Genomic DNA, 27613 nt, shown 5'->3' with positions numbered 1-27613 from the left:
GCTATCACTATAAACCCCATCAAACTGAAAATACTGGTCTGAAATGTATATGCTCAGTTTCAAATGAATGAGTGTAAACTTTCTGGCACTAGTCTCCTGCCAGGTTCTGCATTTTATTTTTGTGAAGAGAATTCAGAAAATGTTCATATGTTATATGCTAGTGGTTCTCTGTGGCACTGCTCACAGGTCATATGTTTTTTGAGCACAATTGTGATGTTTAGTTGCTAAATTGGACTGTCCCTTTAAGGTGTGATTTAAACAGACACCAAGTAATTTTACCTGCTTGTAAACTCCTGAGGTCAGAGTGAAATTGTAACTGCTTGTAAATGTCTGGCTCCAGGTCAGAACTTCGAATGAAATGGTGTGGCTTTCTTAACCCCCTTTATTTAAAAAAAATTAAAAAAAAAAAAAAGCATTCTTTAGTATCCTCAACAAAGTATAACATTTTGGAGTGCAGTGGACACACTAGATGCAGCATCATCAAAAAATGAATAACTCGCAGATCTCCATGGCATTACCCATAAGAAGTCAGATGATATTTGTTAATGTGGTGCTGTTTCCCTTTTAAGCCAGGAAGATTGAATTGTTCTTAAGTAAACACAGGCCGAGGTCAAACAGTTTAATGGTTGATTGGTCAGGAAAATTTGCAGGTTGGAATGTGAACATCCCAATGGTATACTTAAATCTGCGTTGCCTCAAATATTCTAGTTTTAAATCTATTGCTACTTAACAAAAAATCACTTTTCAAATGTAATTTGATTGAAAGGTCTTTGGTGCTCCATTTCAGAGGAGATTGCTAAAATAACTAGAAATGGATCGTGTGAAGTAGAGAAAGTTATCATGCAATCATGATAATTTAAAAAAAACTAGCTCAAAATTTCAAACCGAAATTTATATGAAACTAGAATTGAATGTTTCAGCCTTCTAATGTGTCCAGTTATATAATAAAACAAACATTATGTGAACAATCTGGTGATGCAACAAACTAGCATAATCCATTACAATCTGGGAGAACTGGGTTTGAACCCTACTAGAGTTAAAATTTACATTGGAGCTTCACTTCTTGTCAAATTATTACTGCGGGCAAGGTCTTAAGATGAATTACAAAGCAAAAAAAAAAAACATTTAACAATAGGAGGGGAAAAAGCAGCAGGGTTTCCTATTCAGCAGTTATATGGACTGGCCACACAGACTGTAAATCTCTGCAGTATCGGAATGCTCAAAGTGGGGTATAGTCTAAAATTGTGATCTTATTTACAAGAAAATAAAGTGCATGTCCTCGTGTGGTACAAATGTTCACTTAGATCTATTTTTTTTTTTTTTTTTTAAATTGATATTCCTCAGGTTAGGGTTAAATGCTCACCTTCATAAGGATAATCTGAACATGCAAAATATTATGTAGAAGAATTAAGTGCAGATTTTATTTGCTGTTTTTTAAATACTAGAACAGCCAACAGATGGCACAAGGCACACTTTAAGAGGCTCAGAATGCAATGCTGTGGAACTGAATCTAACTGGTGCCAGCCCTTCTCTGGAAACTTTATGGAACTCAATGCTGTGGTGCAAATTCTGGAGTAAAGCCCAGATATGTTTGATCAATCCGTACACTAAAGCAGCTCCTGTTCATCATCTTCAGAGCCCGACGGTCCCTGACGCACCTCCTCATACCACTTGTTGGTTAATGTTTTCATCTGTATTCGCCCATGATGGAGGTCCTAGAGTACATACATAAAATTACAAATATGTGAGTATGCATACAGACTTAGAATGAGTTTTTTTTAAGTAAGTTTCTTGCTCTACTTACAGTTCATTGAATTTAAAATGCAGAACTTAAGTTGCATTGTTAGATTTTTCATATTTTTGTAGTGACCATCTTTATTAGTCACATGCAGACTGATGTGAAATTACTTACCTTGCTTTATTTACAGAATGCATCTTGGCATTATATAGAAAGCTTAAGCTATTTACATGTGTGGTTCTACTTCGCTGAGCTCTGGGAAAGAAACTGAACATTTTTACCAACTTGAGCTGAAACAGATGGCTGCAAGGGCAGTACTTCATTGGGCATGAAGGCCGTGCATGCGCAGAGGCCTGAACTATCACCCATTTGTCAAAGGGCAGAGGCACTTCAGATTCCCAGTTATGAAACTGGGCGCTTGGCCATCCAGATTGGCATGCTGCATTCTGCTGGGCCGTTATTACTTTAAGCATACAAGCATGTTCCTCTATCATGTATGGGAGTCAGCTCAGTGTGGTTGAAATAATTGTTTTAATCAGCCATACATGATGCCAGCTTGTTTATCAAAGAGAAGACAACATTCAGAAAAGAGATATTTTCTCAGGAAACCAAAGTCACAGACGTACAGTATTAAAATCTACATTTACCTGGCTTGTATTACGTAAACTAAAGTAACAAACCACATTACCATTCCGTTTTAAGAAATTTACAATTTCAAATTAAGCTTTAAACACTAATATTTTATAATTCTATTGCTTCACTGTTTATTTCAATATTTAAAAGAAATCAGTATTTGTAGGGAAATTGACGGGATTGAAGGCCGATAAATCCCCAGGGCCTGATAATCTACATCCTAGGGTACTTAAGGAAGTGGCCCTAGAAATAGTAGATGCATTGCTGGTCATCTTCCAACATTCGATGGAATCTGGAACAGTACCCACAGATTGGAGGGTAGCTAATGTTACCCCACTATTCAAAAAAGGTGGTAGAGAGAAAACGGGGAATTACAGACCGGTAAGCCTGACATTGGTAGTGGGGAAAATGCTAGAGTCCATTATAAAAGATGTAATAGCAGAGCACTTGGAAAACAGTGACAGGAACAGACAAAGTCAACATGGATTTACAAAAGGTAAATCATGCTTGACTAATCTACTGGAATTGTTTGAGGATGTAACTGGTAAAATAGATAAGGGAGAACCAGTGGATGTGGTGTATTTGGACTTTCAGAAGGCTTTCGATAAGGTCCTGCATAAGTGTGGTAAACCACTGTTTGTATTCCACTGTGTACATGCCTGGACATGCCTCGGCTGACTCCTCCCACAAGTCCAAGTATAAAGGTGACTGCTCCCCAGCCCTTTGTATTTCTGGACCGGTCGACCACTCGAGGCAGACCTTCATTCTTTTGTTAATAAAAGCCTTTAGTTACTCTCTTAACTCTCAGTCTTTTATGAGTAATTGATAGCGCATCAATAAGAGATTAGCGTGTAAAGTTAAGGCACATGGGATTGGGGGCAAGGTATTGACTTGGATAGAGAACTGGTTGGCAGACAGAAAGCAAAGAGTTGGAATAAACAGGTCTTTTTCCAAGTGGCAGGCAGTGACTAGTGGGGTACTGCAGGGATCGGTCCTTGGACCCCAGCTATTCACAATATATATTAATGATCTAGACAAGGGAACTAGATGTAATATCTCCAAATTTGCAGACGACACAAAGCTGGGTGGGCATGTGTGCTGTGAAGAGGATGCCGAGAAACTCCAGTATGATTTGGACAGGTTGGGTGATTGGGCAGAAGCAATATAACGTGGATAAATGTGAGGTTATCCACTTTGGTGGCAAAAACAGGAAGGCAGATTATTATCTGAATGGCAATAGATTGGGAGAAGGGGAAGTGCAACGAGACCTGGGTGTCCTTGTGCACCAGTTGCTGAAGGTAAGCATGCAGGTGCAGCAGGCGGTTAAGGCGGCAAATGGTATGTTGGCCTTCGTAGCAAGAGGGTTTGAGTACAGGAACAAGGATGTCTTGCTGCAGTTGTACAGGGCCTTGGCGAGACCACATCTTGAGTATTGTGTGCAGTTTTGGTCGCCTTATCTGAGGAAGGCTGTTTTTGCCATGAAGGAGTTCAACGAAGATTCACCAGGCTGATACCTGGGATGGCAGGAATGACGTATGAGGAGAGATTGGGTCGATTGGGCTTATACTCGCTGGAGTTTAGAAGAATGAGAGGGGATCTCATTGAAACTTATAAAATTTTGACAGGTCTGGACAGACTAGATGCAGGAAGGATGTTCCTGATGGTCGGGGAGTCCAGAACCAGGGGTCACAGTCTAAGGATAAGGGATAGGCCTTTTAGGACTGAAATGAGGAGGAATTTCTTCACCCAGAGAGTGGTGAACCTGTGGAATTCTCTACCACAGAAGGCAGTAGAGGCCAATTCATTAAATATATTCAAGAAGGAGTTGGATATATTTCTTAAGGCTAAAGGGATCAAAGCAGGGACCGGATACTGAATTTGGATGATCAGCCATGATCGCATTGAATGGCGGAGCAGACTCGAGGGGCCGAATGGCCTGCTCCTGCTCCTATCTTCTATGTATAAAATACTTTAAGCAAATAGAATTGTGTTACATGTCCCTTAAAATATTTTCTCGAGAACGACTTGCTTACAGCAACTTGCGACCGAGAAGATTAAACAGGCAAATAATTCCATCTGTTTAGGATTTGAATTTTTATAGTGATGACCAAGAAATGCAAAACTGGAGAAAATAAAAGTTAATTTGTAGCTTTCCTTCTTACTGAAGATGTCTGCAGCAATATTTAGTGCAACTAAAAGGACTTAAATAAACTTTAAAAAAATGTTCTGCAAAACAAACTCAAGATGTTTATTTACAACCTCCCTCTAAACTGCAATAGTGGTACAGTGCCTCCAGAACATGCCTTTCGTCGACTGTTGGTTGTTTTGAGTTTCTTTCACATACATAAATAAAATATATACAGCTACTGTAACCAATGATACATAATTATAAACTATATAAACATTAAAGAATAGCAACATTTTACTTTCAATGACATTGAAATGAAAGCAAAATTATCCATTATATCTCAGTTTCAACATTTGTATTGCAACTATAGTAAAACATTACGGTATCCATACCACAGTAAATTAGCTTGAAACAGAACATGGCTGCAATTATGTACGGTCATCACAAAATGCTGCTGGAATGCCATGCTCAACATCAAATTATACAGCTCCTCAGAGTTAAACATAATAATGACCAACAATCAATCAATCAATCAATCATCTTCTTTGGAGGCAGGACACAGGGTATAATAGAAATTCAAAACCAAGTCAGCCCTCTGTGGTAGACTTGGTAATCGATAACTGGATTGAGCAGTACTCCATGGCCCGGCTCATTAATGGAATCTACAAAGACTAGACTTATTACTCAGAGTCAGGATACCTCCCACTCAAATCCAAATAACCCTGCAAGTCAATCCCCTAACGGATAGGGTTGTTCTAGCTGAACAAGTGGCACGGAGCTTACTCTAGTAGCAAACTGCATGGGTTCAGCTGATTAAACTTCAATGATATCCCTGCTTACACTTTGGGATCCCCAAGCCTTGGCTCTGCTAACCTGTACCTTCTGGACATGGATAAATGGGTGTGTGCTATGGGAGAAAATATGCACTCTATTGGGAAAATGGAAATTTTACATTTCCATGTACTGTAGTTTGGTTTGGGGACTCAAGCATGGTGAAGCATGATGATAGGCTTGTGTGCACGACACCTATTTGACCACACCCCCCAAAATTCTATAAAATTATTATATTTAGCTAGGAACTATCAAGCAATACATTTTATGAACAGCTGCATGTATAAGCCAACACTGTAAAATTTTGTACAGGTCTTCCATTCTAGTTCACTGCAGACTTTCTGTCAGCTTGTCCCAACTAATCAGGGAGTCAACAACTTGGCCTCTGACCTTCCCACCAGCTCTCCATGTCTGGGTATTGAAATGGCCAATCAAAGCGACTGTCAATCTCCTAGGTATGGGCTTCCCGAGCAGCTATCCCTTATTAGCCTCATATGAATGAAGCCATTCCAACATTGTAACCTGTTAAATTTAAGTATAGTGTACCATAGTAAGCTTTTAAAATATATATCCACATATTAATCGATACAAGGCCAGGCCTGGAGCAGTAGCGACATTAGCTCATTAACCATTCACGGGAAGGGATTAAGAAATATAGTAGGTATATAGTAAATCTGCCAAGTGACTCCAGCCAAGTAATCTGGCATAAATAGGCTTGCTTTATGAATGAAATAACAACAGAAAATGCTGGAAATACTCGGCAGGCCAGGCAGCATCCGTGGAGAGAGAAACAGAGTTAACGTTTCAGGTCTGTGACCCTTCATCAGAACTGGAAAAAGCTGGAGATGTAACAGATATTAAGCAGGTGCGGAGACGGGGGGGGGTTTAGGAGGGGAGGAAGAAATAGAAAGAACATCCTGTACTTTTGTAAGAGGCAGGAAAGATAAAATGTTGCAAATGGGAATGGCAAAAATCATACTGCATGAAAAATGGGGGCAGGGTTAATTATCTGAAATTGTTGAACTCAATGTTGAGTCCAGAAGGCTGCAAAGTGCCCAATCGAAAGATGAGGTGCTGTTCCTCGAGCTTACATTGAGCTTCATTGGAACAATGCAATAGCCCGAGGACAGAGAGATCAGAGTGGGAGTGAAGCGGTGAATTAAAGTGACAGGCGACCGGAAGCTCAGGGTCACCCGTACGGACTGAACGGAGGTGTTCCGCAAAGCGGTCGCCCAATCTGCGTTTGGTCTCCCCAATGTAGAGGAGACCGCATCGTGAGCAGCGAACACAGTATATTAAATTGCAAGAAGTACAAGTAAATCGCTGTTTCACCTGGAAGGGGTGTTTGGGGCCCTGGACAGTGGGAAGGGAGGAGGTAAAAGGGCATGTGTTGCATCTCCTGCGCTTGCACGGGAAGGTGCCAAGTGAAGGAGCAGGGCTGTTGGGGGTGATTGAGGAGTGGACCAGGGTGTCGCGGAGGGAGCGGTCCCTTCGGAATGCTGAAAGGGGAGGTGAGGGGGAAGATGTGTTTGGTGGTGGGATCACGTTGGAGGTGGCGGAAGATGATCCGTTGAATGTGGAGGCTGGTGGGGTGAAAGGTGAGGACAAGAGGAACCCTATCGTGGTTCTGAGAGGGAGAGGCAGGGGTGAGAGCAGAAGTGCGGGAAATAGAACGGACGCGGTCAAGGGCCGTGTCAGCCACGGTAGAGGGGAATCCTCGGTTGAGGAAAAAGGAAGACATTTATGAATGTACTGGAAAGAGACAAGGCGGTGGCCATAACTGATCCACGGTTTCTCATTAGTGAGTAAACAGATCTTACTGCGCACATTCATTGAAGGGAGATTAACCAGATGTAGTTAGAGCGCATTGACATAATGACTGTCAGGAGGACCTAATTACATATATAAAGAAAAGGTACAGACACTGGGGCTCCTTGGGGACTTCTCTAGTCTTGCTGAGGCTAGGGTGAGCAGTTAAAGACAGCATGCTTTTGATCTTGAAGAGGTTCCTGGTATGTAATTTGTTATACTTGGTGCCTATATCTCATATACACAGCATGTAATGGGTTGTGTTTTATTATCTCATTGACTTGATGTAATAAAGAATATTAACCAGAGTTTCAGTGTTTCCTAGTCCTTGAACTTGTATTAGAGGCCAAGGATATATAACAATATCCTATATAAACATAACATAATTAGGAGGAGGAGTAGGTCATATGGCCCTACGAGCCTGCTCCACCATTCAAGAAGATCATGGCTGATCTTTGACCTCAACTCCACTTTCCCACCTGATCCCCATATCCCTCGATTCCAAAAATCCAACTCTCAGCCTTGAATATCTTCAATGACTCAGCATCCACAGCCCTTTGGGGTAGAGAATTCCAAAGAGTCACAACCCTCCGAGTGAAGAAATTCTTCCTCATCTCAGTCTTAAATGGCTGACCCCTTATCCTAGGACTATGCCCCCTAGTTCTAGACTCTCCAGCTAGGGGAAACAACCTCTCAGCATCTACGATAGCAAAATACTGCAGATGTTGGAAATCCGAAATAACAACAGAAAATGCTGGAAAAACTCAGCAGGTCAGGCAACATCCATGGAGAGAAATTTGAGTTGACGTTTCGGGTCGAACCCTTCTTCAAAACTGGAAAGAAATTAGATCGAAGGCAGGGCTGCGATCGAACAAAAAGTGAAAGAAACAAAAGAGCTAGACGAGATGGTAATGGGCTGAGATTAGGTGTAAAGTGTACTGGCAGGGCAAGAGATAGCTGCCAGGTGTGAGAGGGAAACAAAAGGAAAGGGGGGGGGGGGGGGGAAGGAGTGGAAAAATTACAAGAAAAAATGTGTAATAGGGGCCGAGCTTATGATCTGAAATTGTTGAACTCGATATTGAGTCCGGAAGGCTGCAGAGTGCCTAATCGGAAGATGAGGTGCTGTTCCTCGAGTTTACGTTGAGCTTCCGTGGAACAATACAAGAGGCCAAGGACGGTGAGGTCAGAGTGGGAATGGAGCGGTGAATTAAAATGACAGGCGACCGGAAGCTCGGGGTCACCCTTACGGACTGAACGGAGGTGTTCCGCAAAGCGGTCACCCAATCTGCGTTTGGTCTCCCCAATGTAGAGGAGACCGCATCGTGAGCAGCGAATACAGTATACTAGATTGCGAGAAGTACAAGTAAATTGCTGTTTCACCTGGAAGGGGTGTTTGGGGCCCTGGACAGTGGGAAGGGGGGGGGCGGTATAGGGGCAGGTGTTGCATCTCCTCCGCTTGCACGGGAAGGTGCCAGGCGAAGGGGAAGGGCTGTTTGGGGTGATAGAGGAGTGGACTAGGTTGTCTCGGAGGGAGCAGTCCCTACGGAATGCTGAAAGGGGAGGGGAGGGGAAGATACATTTGGTGGTGGGATCACTTTGGAGGTAGCGGAAATGCCGGAGGATGATCCGTTGAATGTGGAGGCTGGTGGGGTGAAAGGTGAGGACAAGGGGAACCCTATCGTGGTTCCGGGAGGGAGGGGCAGGGGTGAGGGCAGAAGTGCAGGAGATGGAACTGACACGGTCGAGGGCAGTGTTAACCACGGTAGAGGGGAATCCTCGGTTGCGGAAAAAGGAAGACATGTCTGAAGCACTGGTGTGGAAGGTGGCATCGTCGGAGCAGATACGGCGGAGACGGAGAAACTGGGAGAATGGAATAGAGTCCTTACAGGAAGCGGGGTGGGAGGAAGTGTAGTCCAGGTAGCTGTGGGAGTCAGTGGGCTTGTGGTGAATATTGGTCTATAACCTATCCCCAGAGATGGAGACGGAGAAGTTGAGGAAGGGAAGAGTCAGAGATGGACCATGTAATGGTGAGGGAAGGGTGGAAATTGGAGGCAAAGGGAGTGAAATTGTCTCAGCATCTACCCTGTCAATCCCCCTCTCTCTCTGCAATGTGTTAAGGCACCTCATTGTTTCAAACTGATTTGGTATGCAAGAAACACCACCCCAGACAGATGCTTCAAAAGGGTCTAATTTGCATTCCCAGCATGTGGATGTTAGAGTCATAGAGTTATACAGCACGGATAGAGGCCCTTCGGCCCATCGTGTCCGCACCGGCCATCAAGCCCTGTCTAATCTAATCCCATATTCCAGCATTTGGTCCGTAGCCTTGTATGCTATGGCATTTCAAGTGCTCATCCAAATGCTTCTTAAATGTTGAGGGTTCCTGCCTCCACAACCCTTTCAGGCAGTGAGTTCCAGACTCCAACCACCCTCTGGGTGAAAAAGTTCTCTCTCAAATCCCCTCTAAACCTCCCACCCTTTACCTTGAATCTATGCCCCCTAGTTATTGACCCTTCCACTAAGGGAAAAAGCTCCTCCTATCTATGCCCCTCATAATTTTGTACACCTCAATCATGTCCCCCCTCAGCCTCCTCTGCTCCAAGGAAAACAAACCCAATCTGCCCAGTCTCTCTTCATAGCTGAAGCGCTCCAGCCCTGGTAACATCCTGGTGAATCTCCTCTGCACCCTCTCCAAAGCGTTCACATCCTTCCTGTAGTGTGGCGACCAGAACTGCACACAGTATTCCAGCTGTGGCCTAACCAGTGTTTTATACAGCTCCATCATAACCTCCTTGCTCTTATATTTTATGCCTCGGCTAATGAAGGCAAGTATCCCATATGCCTTTTTTACCACCTTATCCACCTGTTCCGCCGCCTTCAGGGATCTGTGTACTTGCACACCCAGATCCCTCTGACCCTCCGTCTTGCCGAGAGTCTTACCATTCATTGTGTATTCCCTTGCCTTGTTAGTCCCCCCAAAGTGCATCACCTCGCACTTTTCCGGGTTAAATTCCATTTGCCACTGTTCCGCCCATCTGACCAACCCATCTATATCGTCCTGCAGACTGAGGCTACCCACCTCGCTATTTACCACCCTACCAATTTTTGTATCATCCGCGAACTTACTGATCATACCTTTTACATTCATATCCAAGCCATGTTCTGTAAATTTAATCCGAGAGCTAAATTTAACTGAATAACAACACCTTAAATATAAGTTACCCGAAATCTTGAGTCAATAATTACAGCCATTGACTGACAAAATAGATGTCAGCTATCATTATCGCAGAGTTTAATGGACATATGAACATCGAAACAGGAGTAGGCCATTTAGCCCCTTGAGCCTGTTCTGCCATTCAATGAGATCCTGGCTGACCAGTGACTCAACTCCATATAACCTTTGCCCCATATCCCTTAATACATTTGGTTAATAAAAATCTATCAATCTCAGATTTAAAATGAACAGACCAAGCATCAACTGCCGTTTGCGGAAGAGAGTTCTAAACTTCTACCACTCTGTGTGTGTACACAAGTGTTTCCTAACTTCACTCCTGAAAGATCTGGCTCTAATTTTAGGCTATGTCCCCTAATCCGAGACTCCCCAACCAGCGGAAATAGTTTCTCTCCATCTACCCTATAAGTGCACCTTAGTATCTTGTAAACATTTCCTTGAACATTGATTAGGTGTTTTACATGGGATTCAACCAGAAAAGAAAGCAAGAACTGGTTTGGAATATTGAGTTTCACCACATCAGAATACATGGAAGAGAGGAAGGAGGTTTCTGAATTTAGTCATCGCTAAACATTACTTATAACTTTCTATTCCACTGTTAAGCAAACAGTAAATTCTAGTACTTGCCGCACAATACTAGCAGTACATTACATTATGTAAAATATTGGTTTACTGATTATTCCAAGAGAAAATTAGGATGGCCAACCTCTGGAGTAAGTCTTCGTGTAAAGAAAGGGTTCAAATATTTAGCATCCAGCCACATGAAACCTTTGAGATCATGCCGTTTGATGTACTGTGCCTCATACTCCTCCTCTGTTAGCTCTGATAAATGTTCAGATTCAATAGTGTTTCCCTGGAAACAACAGCAAGCAATTAGAACTATCTATATAAAGGAGTTGGATTGTCAGTTACAAATTATTTATTATTATATCCTGGAAACTAGTACTGCAATTTTTACTTCTAAATTGTATTACTGAGAGCTCTGTACATATTAACTTGAACTAAAAGGAAGAAGATAGGTAACAAATTCAAAGAGTTATTAAGTGAAAATGATAACCACAGAAAATTAGCTCATACCAAACAGTGGCTAAGACAATGCTGTATTTCAGCTCATTGTTTCAGATACAAACCAAGCAATCAGGTTTTCTTTTCCTTTTTATTAGGGCATTCTATCTAACTTTATGTTGTCTTCAATTCTCTGGTCTATGCTGATTGTAAGGTTCCTGTGTCAAGGCACAAAGTGCAAAAAGGATATGAAGAGAAAGAAGCCAAATCAAATACCATCTTCTCAGTTTTGCTGAGCGTAATATCTTTCTTGTTTCTTCTACGTGTTTTGGGATCTTCAACATCCATCAGTCTGGTGAGAGGCATTGTTCCTCCACCCAAAACCAGGATTGTGAAAAGCACAATGACTATGGTGGTTGTTCCAATAAGCTGACGTTTCTCGATTGGCTCCATCTCCAAATGTAGACTCAAAGCATAAGGAATGGCACCACGCAGACCTAACATTAAAAAAAGTAAATGAATCCGAAGACTTTGTGCAGGAACTAGAAGCTAAAATTATATTGGTCATTGTCTTTTGGTTTGGATTGGAGCTAATTTGACCTCAATTGAGGAGTCAACTTAATCAGTATTGGGAGGCTTTATTAAAAACACAGCATCTGTGCTTTGATTTTAAAGTTTTAGAACTTACAAAGACTTTGTTTCTATTGCAAACATCTGAATTATAATAATGAATGAACATATGGCCAAACAGTAGATGTTAATTACAGATAGACACTTGGATTAAAAAATACAATTGGGAGTTATCTGCAGTTATAATATACTAAATGGCTACTTGTTTAATACTGTTTACACGAGGTTAAATATGGGGATCAGCAAGGGTCGAGTTTACAATTTGTGGGATGTTTGAGAAAAATCATGGAATTTTAGAGAAGCAATGGTTAGGCATTTCCGTGTGGAACAGTGCTATAATCGTAGAAAGTGGCCAATAGAGGGGGTACCATTATTTTTTTTTAAACTTTGAATTTATAGTGCATTTCACGACATCAGGACATTCCAAAGAGCTTTACAGCCAATGAAGTACTTTTGAAGTGCAGTCACTGTTGTAATGTAGCAAACACGGCAGCCAATTTGTGCATCACAAGCTCCCACAAAAAGCAATGAAGTAACTAACCAGCTCATCTGTTTTTTGGTAGTGTTGGTTGAGGGATATTGTCTAGAACACCGGAGGGAACTCCTATGCTCTTCTTTGAAAAGTGCCATGGGATCTTTTACACCCACCTGAGAGGGCTTCAGTTTAACATCGCATCCAAAAGACAGCACCTCTGACACCGCAGTCCTCCCTCGGTAATGCATTGAAGTATCAGCCTAGATTATGTGTTCAAGTCTCTGGAGTGGGACTTGAACCTACAACCTTCCGACTCAGGCAAAAGTGCTACCTCTAAGCTAAGGCTGACATATTATAGTATTCCCCTTTTAGGTGAGAATCAGGTGGTCAGATTGGTGCAGAAAAGGTTCTGGTGCCAACGTCAGGAAACAGCAGCGAACTAGCACAAGTTGGCTTTAACTGTGTTTGGTATGAGAAGGAGGAAAGGAAAAGGAGAAGGAATTCCCTACCTAAACCACTTGGCCTCTCTACTTTCCTCTCCTCCTTTAAAGAACCTCCTTAAAACACACCAAATTTACCAAGCTTTTAGTTACCCCTCCCAATTGCCTTCTTTTACTTAGCGTCCATTTTTGTCCGATTATGCTTCTGTAAAGCGCCTTGGGATTGTTTTTCTACAGTAAAGACATTATATTAATGCAAGTTTGTGTTGTTGGAAGTTTGAAACACTTATTTTTGACAACAAATTTGTGTGATCAATCTTTGCTATAGTTAAGTGTCATAGTTGCATCGATCTGGGTGTAATTATATTTCAGAGCACAGCAAAAACAAAAAACAATCATTTTCTGCATCTGATGAGTTTTCATTACTTCATATTACAAAAATGATTTACATTAAAGATTTTAAAACTGAATTCTATATTTAGATATGCTGTAACCAACAGTTTAAAAGAATGTTATCGCCGATATCAACTTACCACTAAACCACATAACAAACATCATTTTTGGGGTAATTTTATGATCTCGAAAGAAGTTCAGAAGGTAGGAGAGGGGGAAGATATTCACTGCTCTGCCAAATAAGACAAGAACCTGTAAATCAAAGTCGTTAGTGGAATTAAAAATGGATAAAAAGTACTGTACTTTTAATTTAAATTTTTAAAAAATACTATTATACAGTAATGCATTTGCCCCAATATTTCATTTACCAACTGCAAACAGAGAAAGTTGTTTTGTTTTGATTTGGTATCAGCACCTATTCAATTGAGATTTGGTGAATAAAAGAATCTGTGCACAGGTATGTAGCATTAAGGATTCTCCTTCATTTCTAAAGCTACCCTACTTATAATGAAGGCTGCAAGGACCCAATACTATAATAACCTGTATGTGTATTAACAATCCTAATAATTTATTAACTTGAATGAAACTCGGTGGAATAGGTCAACAACGCAAATAGTGACTCGAGTAACACAAAAAAAACACTAGAATTCATGCATACAATGTGCACACTGCAGGTTTAAACTGTGCTGTGAAATTTTGTCATGCAAACATTAACGCAAATGTTTAATGCATTTCTATACAATTCCTTTGCATGCTATTTTACAGAAGAGTTAACCAACTTGTTTTAAATATGTTAACACTGGTATTAAGAAAAGTAATTGCATGAAGCCTTTGTAAACTAATATTCCCACCAAAGCCTAATTTCTAGCCACTGTGTTCATATTATTTGACTCTTGTCCAACTTTAATTTAATCTAAAAGTTCCGACATGTATTTTAAAGATTTGCATTTAATATTTAAGTACAATATTAAATCTAATTTAGCAGTCATTAGACAACTGAAGACAGATAATGTACTCAATAAATAATTGTGCCAAATTGTCTTTTGCGGGAAAATGTCTGACTCTGATCTTAAAACTGGTCATAACTGAAGCCAATTCTCTAAGCACTGTCGGACTATAAATTTAAACAAAGTTTACTTATTGAAAATAACCTCAAATCACAGAAAGCAATCTGGAGACGGGCACTATGTTTTACGTATGGCAAATGTTCAAGACAGCTTTTAAGTAAACGGTGGAAATATTAACTGAGAATGCACATTAAAATGTTTGGAAGGACCATGTATCACCTGATATACTGTTTTATACAGAATTTACACTTTATTTCAGCTGTTAAAAAATTAATGAGAATCACCAAACTAGACTCTAAGGGCTAGATTTTCGTGGAGCCGTCAGGCGGGGTTTCAGGCGTTGGGGGGGGGGGGATCCCAAAATTGGGGGTCCCGACACCATCCCGCCCCACGTAAGTTTCAGGGGCGGTGGGTACCCGCCCTGCACTGGGACCCACTGAAACCAGGCGGGAAGGGATTAGTGCCAATTAACTGCCTGTTAACAGGCAGTTTTTAGCCTAATCCCTATTTTGAGGGGTTTCGTGTGGGTTTCCCCGACAGCTCCAAACCACGCCAGGTTAGAGCAGGCGGGCCGTCGGGTTGAAGGAGTTGGAGGGGGTCGCAATGTTGGCGCTCAGGTGAGTGATGTGTGCATGAGTGTAAAGGTAAGTGTGTTTGGTGTGTCTAAAGTGTGTAAAGCACTTTTACTTACCTGTACTTACCTTCACAGCCTTTCTTCCTGTAGCTGTCGGGAGCGCATCACTCAGCCGGTACTTAAAGCTGAACGGCTGCGATCTGTGAAAAGTGACAGCCTTCAGCTTTGAGTGCCGGTAAGAGTTCTAACTGAGTCTGTGCAGAATGACTCATGTCAGAACTCAGACTGTGTGTTTGACAGCTTCAAACAGCTGTGAAACACTGATTTCATCTGTCAAGAACTCTTTCACCTGTTGCCGGGTGGCCCTTAATTGACCTGCTGAGCCCGCTGGGCGGGCTCAACAAGGTCAATCAAGGGAAAATCGCGCAGATTGGCCGGACGTCGAAGTAGGCGGGTCAAAAACCCGAAAGGGGAAGTCCCGCCTTCTTCCCGACCGGGGTAGATTTTCCAGAACCTAAGACTTTGTTTTTCACAATATTGAGACATTTTTGCATTATTTTGTCATTTTCTTTTCCTCTCTTGGATTCTCTGTGCCATGCACTGTGGCCATTCCAGACCGTTGACATTGAATTACATAGAAATTAATGTCATTTTAAGTTTAGCTGTGTTTTTTTAAATTAAGGCAGCAATTTGAGTTGATGACAGTAATGCAGTTAATAACCGTCTAGCTGAAATTGGAGGCTGGGGGGGGGGGGGGGGAAATGGAGGAGGATGAAATGTGGTTATTTAAATGGATCACTCCTGCTCCTCCTGGCACCACATTCAGGTAAGCAAATTTCAAGAACTTTTTTTGGGAGCAGGCAGTCCCAAGGTCAGAATTACATTACATAGAATATACAGCAGAGAAACAAGCCATTCGGCCCAAGCAGTCCATGCCAACGATTATGTTCCATTCGAGTCTCCTCCCATCTTTCTTCATCTGACGCTATCAGCATAACCCTCTATTCCCTTCTCCCTCATTTGCTTATCTAACCTCCCCTTAAATGCATCTATACTATTTGCCTCAACCACTCCCTGTGGTAGCGAGTTCTACATTCTCACCACTCTCTGGGCAAAGAAGTTTCTTCTGAATTCCCCATTTGATTTCTTGGCGATTATCTTATATTGATGGCCTCTAGTTATGCTCTTCCCCACAAGTGGAAACATTCTCTGTGTCGACACTATCAAAACCTTTCATAATTTCCAAGGCTCCTAATTAGGTCGCCCCCTCAGCCTTCTCTTTTCAAGAGAAAAAAGAGACCCAGCCTGTTCATCCTTTCCTGATAGGTATAACCTCAAATTTCTTGTATCATCCTTGTAATTTTTTTTTTGCACCCTGTCCATTGCCTCTATATCCTTTTTATAATATGGCGACCAGAATTGAACAGGGTACTCAAAGTATGGTCAGCCAGTTCTAACGAAAGGTCATCGACCTGAAACATTAACTCTGTTTCTCTCTCTCCACAGATGCTGCCTGACCTGCTGAGTATTTCCAGCATTTTCTATTTTTATTTATGGTCTAACCAAGGTTCGATACAAATTTAGCACAACTTCGCTACTTTTCAATTCTAACCCTCGAGAAATAAACCAGAGTGCTCGATTTGCTTTTTTTAAATGGTCTTATTAACCTGCGTCGTTTCTTTTAGTGATTTGTGTATTTGTACTCAGATCCCCTTGCTTCTCTACCACATTTAGATTATTTTCCAAGTACTATGTGATCTCTTTTTACATCACACTTATCTGTGTTGAAATTCATTTGCCAATTATATGCCCTTTTGCAAGTTTATTAATGTCTTCTTGTAATTTGTTGCAGTCCTCCTCAGTATTGACCACCACCACCCCCCGTCCCACACCAATTTGGTATCAACCGCAAATTTAGAAATTGTGTTTATGATTCCAAAGTCTGAATCTTTAATATATATTTGTGAACATCGGTCCCAGCACTGATCCTTTTGAGACCTCACTTTCCACCTTCTGCCACTCTGAAGAGCTACCCTTTTCTCCTAGGGCAAACCAATCTTGCAGTGGGGGCTTCAAACGGGTGTTGGGCACTTTATTTGCATATGCAAAGTTTGTAACGCCTAAGTCAGGTATAGGGCCTGGATGCCAGTTTTTCCTTCACCAATATGGCAGCCAGTGCACTTCTGACTGGAAGTGAGTGAGCTTCCTACCCACCACATTGGGGGCTTAGTAGGCCACTTAGCATTCGGGTGCTTGCACAGCCAGGTTTATAGGCCATGGTTCCCAAAGCTTTCCACCAGTGTGAGTTTTCCTCACATCATGTCTGGATTTGTTGTAGACTAATTGATAGAGATTGATTGCTATGATTAGTCAACAACTCCATTATCGTTGTAAGATGTGATTACCAGGATGGTAGAAGGAAAACTGATAGGAATTACTACATAAGAAAAGATCAAGGTCCTATGTTCCAATATTTTCTCCACAAATTCTGGGGATCATTTTAACCTAACATGCCAACCGTTTACACTCCGCCCGATTTCCTACAACAGAGAGGACAATCGGGCAAGGTGCAAAAATGGCATCCCACCCAAATTCAACAATATGCTGCCCAGCCAGTTAGGTTAAAAGTACCCTCAATATCTTTTAACAAGTATGGGAGATAATAGACACTTGTATTTATAGAATTAGAATGGTAACAGCACAAAGAGGCCATTCGAGCCTGTGCTGGCTCTCTGCAGGAGCACTTCAGCTCGTCCCACTTCCCCCGCCCTTTCCCCATAGCCCTGCAATTTTTTTCTAAAAGGTACTTATCCAATTCCCTTTTGAAAGCCACAAATGAATCTGCCTCCAACACCCTTTCAGGCAGTGCATTCCAGACCATAACCACTTGCTGAGTAAAAAAGTTTTTCTTCATCTCACCTTTGATTCTTCTGCCAATCACCTTAAATCTATCTGGACCCCTCATGATTTTTAACACCTCTACCAAATCTCCTCTCAACCTTCTTCGCTTAAAAGGAGAACAACCCCAGCTCCTCCAGTCTATCCACTTAACTGAAGTCCCTCATCCCTGGAACCACTCTTGTAAATCTTTTCTGCACCCTCTCTAAGGTCTTCACATCCTTCCTAAAGTGCGGTGCCCAGAATTGGACACGATACTCCAGTTACTTAGATACATAGAAGATAGGAGCAGGAGTAGGCCATTCGGCCCCTTGAGCCTGCTCCGCCATTCAATGAGATCATGGCTGATCATCCAAATTCAGTACCGTCACTGCTTTCTCCCCATATCCCTTGATCCCTTTAGCCTTAAGAAATATATCTAACTCTTTCTTGAATATATTTAATGAATTGGCCTCTACTGCCTTCTGTGGTAGAGAATTCCACAGGTTCACCACTCTCGGTGAAGAAATTCCTCCTCATCTCTGTCCTAAATGGCTTACCCCTTTATCCTTAGACTGTGACCCCTGGTTCTGGACTCCCCGGCCATCAGGAAAATCCTTCCTGCATCTAGTCTGTCTAGTCCTGTTAGAATTTTATAAGTTTCAATGAGATCCCCTCTCATTCTTCTAAACTCCAGCGAGTATAAGCCCAATCTCTCTTCATACGTCATTCCTGCCATCCCAGGTATCAGCCTGGTGAACCTTCGCTGCACTCCCTCCATGGCAAGAACATCCTTCCTCAGATAAGGCGACCAAAACTGCACACAATCCTCAAGGTGTGGTCTCACCAAGGCCCTGTACAACTGCAGCAAGACATCCTTGTTCCTGTACTCGAACCCTCTCGCTACGAAGGCCAACATACCATTTGCCTTCTTAACCGCCTGCTGCACCTGCATGTTTACCTTCAGCAACTGGTGCACAAGGACACCCAGGTCTTGTTGCACTTCCCCTTCTCCCAATCTATTGGCATTCAGATAATAATCTGCCTTCCTGTTTTTGACACCAAAGTGGATAACCTCGCATTTATCCATGTTATATTGCATCTGCCAGATCACCCAACCTGTCCAAATCATATTGGAGATTCTCGGCATCCTCCTCACAGCACACACGCCCACCCAGCTTAGTGTCGTCTGCAAACTCGGAGATATTACATCTTGTTCTCTCGTCTAGATCATTAATATATATTGTGAATAGCTGGGGTCCTAGGACCGATCCCTGCGGTACCCCACGAGTCACTGCCTGCCACTCGGAAAAAGACCCGTTTATTCCAACTCTTTGCTTGCTGTCTGCCAACCAGTTCTCTATCCGAGTCAGTACCTTACCCCCAATCGCATGTGCCTTAACTTTACACGCTAATCTCTTATGCGGGACCTTATCGAAAGCCTTCTGAAAGTCCAAATACACCACATCCACTGGTTCTCCCTTATCTATTTTACCAGTCGCACCCTCAAAAAATTCCAGTAGATTAGTCAAGCATGATTTACCTTTTGTAAATCCATGTTGACTTTGTCTGTTCCTGTCACTGTTTTCCAAGTGCTCTGTTATTACATCTTTTATAATGGACTCTCGCATTTTCCCCACTACCGAGGTCAGGCTTACCAGTCTATAATTCCCCGTTTTCTCTCTACCACCTTTTTTGAATAGTGGGGTAACACTAGCTACCCTCCAATCCATGGGTACTGTTCCAGAGTCTATCGAATTTTGGAAGATGACCAGCAATGCATCTACTATTTCTAGGGCCACTTCCTTAAGTACTCTAGGATGTCGATTATCAGGCCCTGGGGATTTATCGGCCTTCAATCCCATCAATTTCCCTAACACCATTTCCCTACAAATACTGATTTCTTTCAGTTCCTCCCTCTCATTAGACCCTATGTTCCCTGACATCTCTAGGAGGTTATTTGTGTCCTCCTTTGTGAAGACAGAACCAAAGTATGTATTTAATTGGTCAGCCATTTCTTTGTTCCCCATTATAAATTCCCCTGATTCTGACTGCAAGGGTCCTTCGCTTGACTTCACCAATCTTTTTCTCTTCACATATCTATAAAAGCTTTTACAGTCAGTTTTTATGTTCCCTGAAAGCTTACTCTCATACTCTATTTTCCCCTTCTGAATTAATCCCTTTGTCCTCCTTTGCTGAATCGTAAACAGCTCACAATTCTCAGGTTTACTGCTTTTGCTGGCCAATTTATATGTCCTCTCCTTGGATCTTATGCTATCCCTAATTTCCCTTGTTAGCCACGGTTGAGTCACCTTTTTTGTTATATTTTTAAGCCAAACAGGGATGAACAAATTTTGCAGTTCATCCATGCGATCTTTGAATGTTTGCCATTGCCTATCCACCGTCAACCCTTTGAGTGACATTCCCTAATCAATCCTACCCAACTCGCGCCTCATACCATCGTAGTTTCCTTTATTTAAATTCAGGACCCTAGTCTGAGTCAACTACTTCACTCTCCATCTTAAATGAAGAATTCTATCATATTATGATCGCTCCAACCCAAGGGGCCTCGCACAAGATTGCTAATTAATCCTTTCTCATTACATAATACCCAGTCTAAGATGGCCTGATCTCTAGTTGCTTCCTCAACATATTGGTCCAGGAAACCATCCTGTATACACTCCAGGAATTCCTCCTCCACAGTATTGCTACTAATTTGCTTAGCCCAATCTATATGTAGATTAAAGTCACCCATGATAACTGCTGTGCCCTTATTGCTCGCTTCTCTAATTTCCCTTTTAATGCCATCCCCAACCTCTGCATTACTGTTTGGAGGTCTATATACCACTCCCACTAACGTTTTCTGCCCCTTGGTATTTCTCAGTTCTACCCATACAGATTCCACATCATCAGAGCTAATATCCTTCCTTACAATTGTGTTAATCCCCTCTTTAACCAGCAATGCTACCCCACCTCCGTTTCCTTTTTGCCCATCTTTCCTGAATATTGAATACCCCTGGATGTGGAGTTCCCAGCATTGGCCACCCTGGAGCCATGTTTCCGTAATCCCAATCATATCATATTCGTTTACCTCTATTTGCGCAGCTAATTCATCCACCTTATTACGAATGCTCCTCACATTAAGACACAAAGCCTTCAGGCTTTTTTTTTAAAAAACGCTGAGACCTTTTAGAATTATTATTTACTGTGGCCATGTTTGATTTAAACCCTTGATTTCTCTGACTGCCACCTTTGTTTTTCTCCTTCCTGTCTTTTGCTTCTATCCTTGTTTCCCTTTCCTCTGTCTCCCTGCTCAGATTCCCAACCCCCTGCCATTTTAGTTTAAAACCTCCCCCAGAGCACTAGCAAACACTCCCCCTAGGACATCGGTCCCGGTCCTGCCCAGGTGCAAACCGTCTGGTTTGTACTGGTCCCACCTCCCCCAGAACCGGTTCCAATGTCCCGGGAATTTGAATCCCTCCCCCTTGCACCATTCCTCTAGCCACGTATTCATCTGAAATATCCTTCTATTTCTACTCTGACTAGCACGTGGCACTGGTAGCAATCCTGAGATTACTACCTTTGAGGTCCTATTTCTTAATTTACCTCCTAACCGGCTATATTCAGCTTTTAGGACCTCATCCCGTTTTTTACTTATATCGTTGATACCTATATGCACCACGACAACTGGCTGTTCACCCTCCCCTTCCAAAATGTTCTGCAGCCGCTCTGAGACATCCTTGATCCTTGCACCAGGGAGACAACACACCATCTTGGAGTCTCGTTTGCGGCCGCAGAAACGCCTATCTATTCCCCTTACAATAGAATCCCCTATTAACATAGCTCGACCCCTCTTTTTCCTCCCGTCCTGTGCAGCAGAACCACCCCTGGTGAGGAAGTTGGCTGCTGCTGCCTTCCCCTGATGAGCCATCCTCCCCAACAGTATCCAAAGTGGTATATCTGTTTGAGAGGGGGATGACCAGAGTGGACTCCTGCAGTACCTGCCTGCGCCTACTACGCTGCCTGGTGGTCACCCATTCCCTTTCTGCCTGTGCAACCTTTACCTGCGGTGTGACCAACTGATTAAATGCGATATCCACGACGTCCTCAGCATCGCGAATGGTCCAGTACGTATCCATTCGCAGCTCCAGCGCCACAATGCAGTCTGCCAGTAGCTGCAGCTGGATACACTTCCTGCGCACATGGTCGTCAGGGACACAGGAAGTGTCCCTGATTTCCCACATAGCGCAGGAGGGGCATACCACAGGTTGAGGCCAAACCAGTTTTTTTAAATAAAGGTTCATCATAACTTCCTTGCTTTTGTACTCTATGCCTCGGATCCCATATGCTTTTTTAACCACTTTCTCAACCTGCCCTGCCACCTTCAACAATTTGTGCACATATATCCCCAGGGCTCTCTTATGCAAACTGCTGTAATTGACATAGTAAATGTGGCTGGTTAAGAATGTCAGTCATAATCAGACTGGTCATGAATGCCACAAAACTACACCACTGCATTCTCTCTTGCCAGCTAAAATACATTTCCCCACAATAGCACAAAAGCTTGGAAATTGCTGTTAGCAGTATCAGTTGGTGATTGCTTAAAATGCTCATATGACATTCCTAAGGGAGGAAATAGGCTGGGTTTTGATAAATATTTTGAAGAGATCAGTGAACAGTGAAGCTGTACCTGGGGAATGGAAAACAGTACACGTTAGCCTAAAACACATTCATAAAATAAACCGGAGCGTAGACCTTGTAGGCCAATTAGCCTCACATTTATAGTGCAGAAAATGTTTGGGAGTTTTATATGGCAGAAGTGCCCAAGCTTTCTTTTTGTGGGCTGCATAGGGCCTCAGAAGGACAAAGTTTATTTCTATGTTCCTATTATTTTACGTACATCTCAAATTGCCAATACAAACATATCTCGTCTTCTAGTTGAGGATTTATCCACCATTGAGGAACCAACACTAATAACATGCTTTTTCAAACTTCCAGGACAAATCAGCAAATAAGAAATATATGCATAAACAAGACTGAGTTGCAGAACTTTGAGGGCTGCATTACCAGTGCATGTGGTCCTACAGCTACAGAATGGACATCTTTGTTATGTGAAATACTATCAATGTTCATCAAAAGGGCATAGCAGTCATAAGTAGTAGTCAGCAAGATTTAGAAGCAATAGATCCTGCCTCTTTAATCTGTTGGGAGTTCATTGACTAGACAGTCATACAAAGTATGGTGCAGCCAGTTTTAAAAGCTTGCTTGAATACAGAAACCACATCAATAATGACCAACTAACTTCTGTAAGAGTAATAAGCTAATGATTCAAACTGATGACATAAGTCATTACTGGTTCCAGATGTCCAGAAAAAAGAACCTCGTCTCCTGTCACAGTATCCAATTGTCTGTTGAATGAATCCAAAGTTTTCAGCATCAGTATTCTGCCTGGAAGTCTGTCCCAGCATTGGTTACTTATGTGAAGAAATTCTTCCTGATATCAGTCTTAAATTCACTTCTCACCAGTTTGAGCCTTGGTGCAGTATTTGAAACTTACCTTTTCCATACTGTTTAGTGTCATATATACTTCTACAAGGTCTGAGCTCAATCTTTGTTCAAAGCTAACAAGCACCAGTTTCTCCAATCTTCCCTCACAGATCAACCCTCTAATGCTGTGAATCAGCCTCATGACTCCCAGCTGCATTGCCTCCAAGGTGTGAATATTTCCTTTGTGTTTTGATGAGCAAAACAGAAGGTGCAGTCTGACCAGAACAATTTCAGCACAACATACTCCAAGCTTATATTTTACTGATTTAGCAATGAATTTGAGCATTCTGTTCAGTCTGTTGATTGCTGGTCCACTGTACCTTGACATGTTAACACACATAAAACTAAAAATATACTTCCTTGTTTAGGGTTAAAAGGAGCAGGGGTGGTCTTATACATGCTCCCATAATTTTCTCTCCCGATTGGTTTACCTCCTAATGGACAATGCCTCCAAAGTCTGTGGACCCTGCAGTAGCACCACATCAGTGCCTTCTTGTCAACTGTTGCTCACTCTTCTAGCACTGCAATATTCAAATAGCAATACTCCCTCCTGGCTTCTGCCTTCAGTTCAGGCTCCAGTTGCCAATTTAAAATTAGAGACAGCCGAGCAAGGTAAACACAGGATTGACGTTGCGAGCGAGCGGACACGAGAGAAAGAGAGGGGGGGGGAAAGAGAAGGGGGGGAAAGAGAGGGGGGGGAGAAAAGAGAGGGGGGGGGGGAAAGAGAGGGGGGGGAAAAGAGAGGGGGGGGAAAAGAGAGGGGGGGAAAAGAGAGGGGGGGAAAAGAGAGGGGGGGGGAAAGAGAGGGGGGGGGAAAGAGAGGGGGGGGGAAAGAGAGGGGGGGGAAAGAGAGGGGGGGGAAAGAGAGGGGGGGGAAAGAGAGGGGGGGGAAAGAGAGGGGGGGGAAAGAGAGGGGGGGGAAAGAGAGGGGGGGGAAAGAGAGGGGGGGGAAAGAGAGGGGGGGGAAAGAGAGGGGGGGGAAAGAGAGGGGGGGGAAAGAGAGGGGGGGGAAAGAGAGGGGGGGGAAAGAGAGGGGGGGGAAAGAGAGGGGGGGGAAAGAGAGGGGGGGGAAAGAGAGGGGGGGGAAAGAGAGGGGGGGAAAGAGAGGGGGGGGAAAGAGAGGGGGGGGAAAGAGAGGGGGGGAGAGAGAGGGGGGGAGAGAGAGGGGGGGGGAGAGAGAGTGGGGGGGAAAGAGAGGGGGGGAAGAGAGGGGGGGAAGAGAGGGGGGGAGGAGGAGAGAGGGGGGGGGAGAGAGAGGGGGGGGGAGAGAGAGGGGGGAGAGAGAGAGGGGGGAGAGAGAGAGGGGGGAGAGAGAGAGGGGGGGAGAGAGAGAGGGGGAGAGAGAGAGAGGGGGGGGAGAGAGAGAGAGAGGGGGGGAGAGAGAGAGGGGGGGAGAGAGAGTGGGGAGAGAGAGAGAGGGGGGGAGAGAGAGAGGGAGGGGGGGAGAGAGAGAGGGGGGGAGAGAGAGAGGGGGGGGAGAGAGAGAGGGGGGGAGAGAGAGAGGGGGGGGAGAGAGAGAGGGGGAGAGAGAGAGAGGGGGAGAGAGGGGGGGGAGAGAGAGGGGGGAGAGAGAGAGAGAAGGGGGAGAGAGAGAGAGAGAAGGGGGAGAGAGAGGGGGGGGGAGAGAGAGGGGGGGGAGAGAGAGAGAGAGGGGGGGAGAGAGAGAGGGGGGGAGAGAGAGAGGGGGGGAGAGAGAGGAAGTGAGTGAGCCTTCCAGGGCCGACCAGACACATACCCCGGGATCACACAGCCAGATACAACCAAAAGATAAATTTTATCAATTAGAGATAGAGATGGTTAAACTTAGAGAGGAGGTCCTCAAATTGAATGACAAACAAAAGCAGGAGAGGGAGAGACACAAGAGAGAGCTGAATAGACTTGATAACCAGGTGAATCTACTTAAGAATCAGGTGAAAGAGCTGCAGGAAAAAGAAGAGAGCCATAGAGGAGAGAAAACACCATTAGACCAGCAACCAGAGACTAGAGATAAGACAAGACAGAGCCGGACGGAACGGCTGCACTCCCACACGGAACAAAAGCAACAGACACACAATACAAGGGGTGCCACACAGACCGACCAGCATGCTGACTCGCAATCTTCCCCCACCACCATGGAACCACAAGCGAGCCGCTCACAAGAGGTACGCACACACCAGACACCCCAGCCCAGCACACACACTATGAGTCCAGGCGAAAGCCACCAGACAGTAAACACAAACAAGGCTGACGTCGTAATACTCATAGACTCAAATGGGAAATTTCTATGGGAGAAAAAGCTCTTCCCTAGAAGTAAAGTAGAAAAGATTTGGTGCCCAACAACAGACAGAGCCATGGGATGGCTGACCAAAGCCAGATTAGGCTCCCCCCAACACATAATAATACACACGGGCACAAATGACCTAAAGGCCAAACAGAAAGAGGTAGCAACATCGCTCAGAGCAATGATTAGGAAGGCAAGCAGTACATTTCCAAACACTAGAATCACTGTTTCCACAATATTGCCGAGAACAGACTTCAACAACAACACAATTCATGAGATAAATGCCAGCATAGCAACAGAATGCGAATCAAACCACAACGTACACCTGGCCCAACACCCCACCCTCGATGAGGAATGTCTTTACGACCACGTCCACATCCAAAGGCAAAAAATATCGATCTTTGCTAAAGCCCTGAAGGACGTCGCTTTTAACCGGGTCCATACCCAGACTCCAAGAGGACCCCCCCCCGACCACCAGAGATCAGCGGGGTACATATCAGGAACACTACAAAGACCACCACCACACCAACCGAGACCGGAGAGGATCCCCATGCAAAACAACATTATCAGACCTGCACCACTCCTGTCCCACAGGGGAATAGGACCGCTACCAGCCAGACAGAGGGAGAGATGCACAGGACGTACGCAATACCTCAGACAGAAACAATCCATTAAGAGACAATAAGCAGATGTGCAGCAGCATCTACTTCCGCCTTATGGATCAAGGACTAATTAATAGAAAGAACTGTAACCAAATTGTATTAACTTTTGTAGACAACTGGGGTGATCTTTTTTTTCCCCACACTTAGACACGACAAACACGTACCACTCTTTAACCTATCATAGAAAAAGATAAAACTTAACATGAAATCCTTATATATTTCGACCTGGAATATCCAAGGTCTACGCTCTTCACTGCGAGAAGTGAAGAGTAGGACCCCAGAGTTCATAGAGGAAACTAAAGATCTAGATATTATCATTTTACAGGAAACTTGGTATAAAGGAAAAGGACACACCGGCTGTCCCCAAGGGTACACTGAGCTAGTGGTCCCCTCCAATAAATTACCAAGTGTAACCCAAGGCAGAGACTCCGGAGGCATACTGATCTGGTTTAAAACAGAACTTAAGAATTACATCAAATTTATAAAAAAGGGCGAAAACCATATGTGGCTCAAACTTGAGAGGGAGATTATCTCAAACACCCAAGATGTTTACATTTGCGCACTTTATATCCCTCCAATCGATTCCCCGTACTACAAAGAGGACACCTTCTCCAACATGGAGGGGGAAATTATCCAATACCAGGCCCAGGGGAACGTGTTGATCTGTGGGGACCTCAATTCAAGAACGGGCGATGAACCAGACCTCACCAATAATCAGGGAAACAATTACGTATTCGGGAATAACCACTTTGACATCCCTTCCCTTCCATACAGGCATAACTGCGACAAGCAGTCAAATACCAACGGTAAACAGCTACTACAGCTCTGTCGAAACCTGGGTCTGTACATTGTCAATGGTAGGTTCATAGGAGACCTCCTAGGAAGATCGACCTACTGCTCACCTCTTGGCTGCAGCACAGTAGACTATATGATTACAGACTTGGACCCATCCTCTTTCAGAGCATTCACAGTCAAACCACAAACAACACTGTCAGATCACAGTCAAATTACTATGTTTCTCAAAAAGACAGAAACAAACAACATAGAAACACAACCCAGTAAACTGTACAACACCAAAAAATCGTACAGATGGGCCAAAAACGACACGGAAAAATACCAGAAAACAATTAGCAATGCATCAACTCAAGCTCTCTTAGACACCTTTCTGGATAACATACACACTCACAATAAAGAAGGCGTAAACCGGGCAGTTAGTAAACTAAACAATATTTTTGATAATTTGGCAACAAATGCAAACTTGAAAGCTCGCAAGAACAAACCCAAAACAAAAAACTATGAAAAATGGTTTGAC

The 27613-nt window shown here is 43.4% G+C and overlaps 1 protein-coding gene across 1 annotated transcript in view; it reads right to left on the bottom strand.

Moving 5' to 3' along the window:
* Positions 1-407: 407 nt before the first annotated feature.
* slc9a8 (solute carrier family 9 member 8) overlaps positions 408-27613 on the bottom strand; it is a 108076-nt gene continuing 80870 nt past the window's right edge. The window contains exons 13-16 of the mRNA XM_086005334.1: positions 13455-13566; positions 11653-11873; positions 11078-11224; positions 408-1715 (exon numbers count right to left, since the gene is read on the bottom strand). Of these exons, the coding sequence (XP_085861460.1) occupies positions 1608-1715; positions 11078-11224; positions 11653-11873; positions 13455-13566 (588 nt within the window). The 3' untranslated portion in view covers positions 408-1607. The remainder of the gene's footprint in view (positions 1716-11077; positions 11225-11652; positions 11874-13454; positions 13567-27613) is intronic.

Source organism: Somniosus microcephalus, chromosome 13 (assembly GCF_052327205.1).
Source record: "Somniosus microcephalus isolate GS21.2 chromosome 13, FLI_Smic_1.0, whole genome shotgun sequence".
NCBI classification, from domain to species: Eukaryota; Metazoa; Chordata; class Chondrichthyes; order Squaliformes; family Somniosidae; genus Somniosus; species Somniosus microcephalus.
The sequence above is the reverse complement of the archived record's forward strand: the minus strand, read 5'-3'. Positions and strand labels throughout refer to the sequence as shown.